The sequence below is a fragment of the Hippocampus comes genome, unplaced genomic scaffold, assembly GCF_001891065.2.
Source record: "Hippocampus comes isolate QL1 unplaced genomic scaffold, H_comes_QL1_v1.1 scaffold307, whole genome shotgun sequence".
NCBI classification, from domain to species: Eukaryota; Metazoa; Chordata; class Actinopteri; order Syngnathiformes; family Syngnathidae; genus Hippocampus; species Hippocampus comes.
The window spans coordinates 190,874-192,238 of record NW_017805337.1 but is presented as its reverse complement, the minus strand read 5'-3'; the positions used below and the strand labels follow the sequence as shown (position 1 = coordinate 192,238).

At 54.7% G+C, this 1,365-nt stretch overlaps 1 protein-coding gene across 1 annotated transcript in view; it reads right to left on the bottom strand.

The window, feature by feature from the left end:
* Positions 1–79: 79 nt before the first annotated feature.
* The window catches only part of LOC109516925 (leucine-rich repeat-containing protein 24-like), a 6,389-nt gene continuing 5,103 nt past the window's right edge, over positions 80–1,365 (bottom strand). The window contains 3 exon segments of the mRNA XM_019871750.1: positions 80–950; positions 953–1,082; positions 1,318–1,360. Of these exon segments, the coding sequence (XP_019727309.1) occupies positions 742–950; positions 953–1,082; positions 1,318–1,360 (382 nt within the window). The 3' untranslated portion in view covers positions 80–741.

Genomic DNA, 1,365 nt, shown 5'->3' with positions numbered 1-1,365 from the left:
TTGGCGTGGGGGTGGTTTTCTCGTCTTTTTTTTTTTTTTTTTTTTGATTTGTGAAATGGAGAGTGAATGAGCACACGAGCAATGCCGTTTGTTTTATTGTCACAACTTTGGCCGGCACAAAATGTTTCACGATGAGAAACGTTACCGCAGCCCACCCACTCCAAATGAAAACAACAAGAAGGAAGAGAAGCACACGACAATCGCTACATGCTAACGAGCAAATGAGTTTTCGCCCTGGTTAAAAAATGTAATTCCCGATGCGAGCTGAGTGAAAAAATGGCCAGGGACGTTTTTGTTTGGATCTTTGATGGGGGGGGGGTCACGCTGAGCCAAGAAGGGGCTCCTTCCCGAAAGGAATCTGGGCTGTCTCTGCATGTTTTCGTCGAGTTGCACGACAGGGCCGCGTGACCTGACCTTTCAGGTGCGAGGTCACCTGAGTTCATTCGACTACAGTAGCATCGATTTCATTTGATTTTCTTTCCAGCGTGGCCGTAATACTCCTGCGTACACGAGCAGAGACCCCCGCCACAACCCCACCCCCGTCCTTTGTTTGCCGGCTGGACCGTTCAAAAGTCAAGAGTGTCACTCGAGTTTTTTGCCACGGGATTTGTCTCACTCGCTTGCCAAGTACAAAGAAGAAGCACGTGCGGCAGAATATGAACCGAGTCCAGAATGCCGCTCGGTCTGCTCCGGAGCGGCGTCAACACGGTTTGTGAAAAGCGCAGCGGCGGGCGACGCCGTTCAGCAGTGGATCTCGTAGCCCATCCGAGAATCCACGAACAAGCCGGCGTGGTTGACGAATACCCCCTCGCCCTCGGACGTCATGACCGGCTCCGCCTCGCCGCCCTCGCCCGCCATTCTTCTCACGGTCCGAATGTCGCCGTCGGCTTCGCCGGGGGGGAGCGCGGGCGGGCCGGCCGCCGAGGACCCCGAGAGGGTGCTGCGGGCGGGGCCGGCGCCGGCACGGGTTTGGCGCGGTTCAGGACGAACATCTCGTGGCCGCGCTCGTCTCGGAACTCCTCCAGCTGGGCGAACGTCGTCGGCCCGTCCGAGTAGTCGTTCACGTACAGGATGCTCTCCTCCTGATGCGCAAGAACAGCCAGCGCCACATTTTCATTGCGGTCCTCGCTTTCTGACGCAATTTCATTGAAAACCAGCGGGGGTGGAAACATTGATTAGTCTTGCAAAATTTGGAAGATTTCGGGAAAAAAATGCTTCCACAACAAAACAAAAAAGAAAAGAAGGGCCTTGCTCTCTTAATCATTAAAAACAAGCAAGATGTCAGTTGATAACATCGGGAGCATATCGGGCGCGAACCTTGTGCGCGGCGAGCGCGTTTTTGTAGCCTCGCAGACGCCGGCTGTA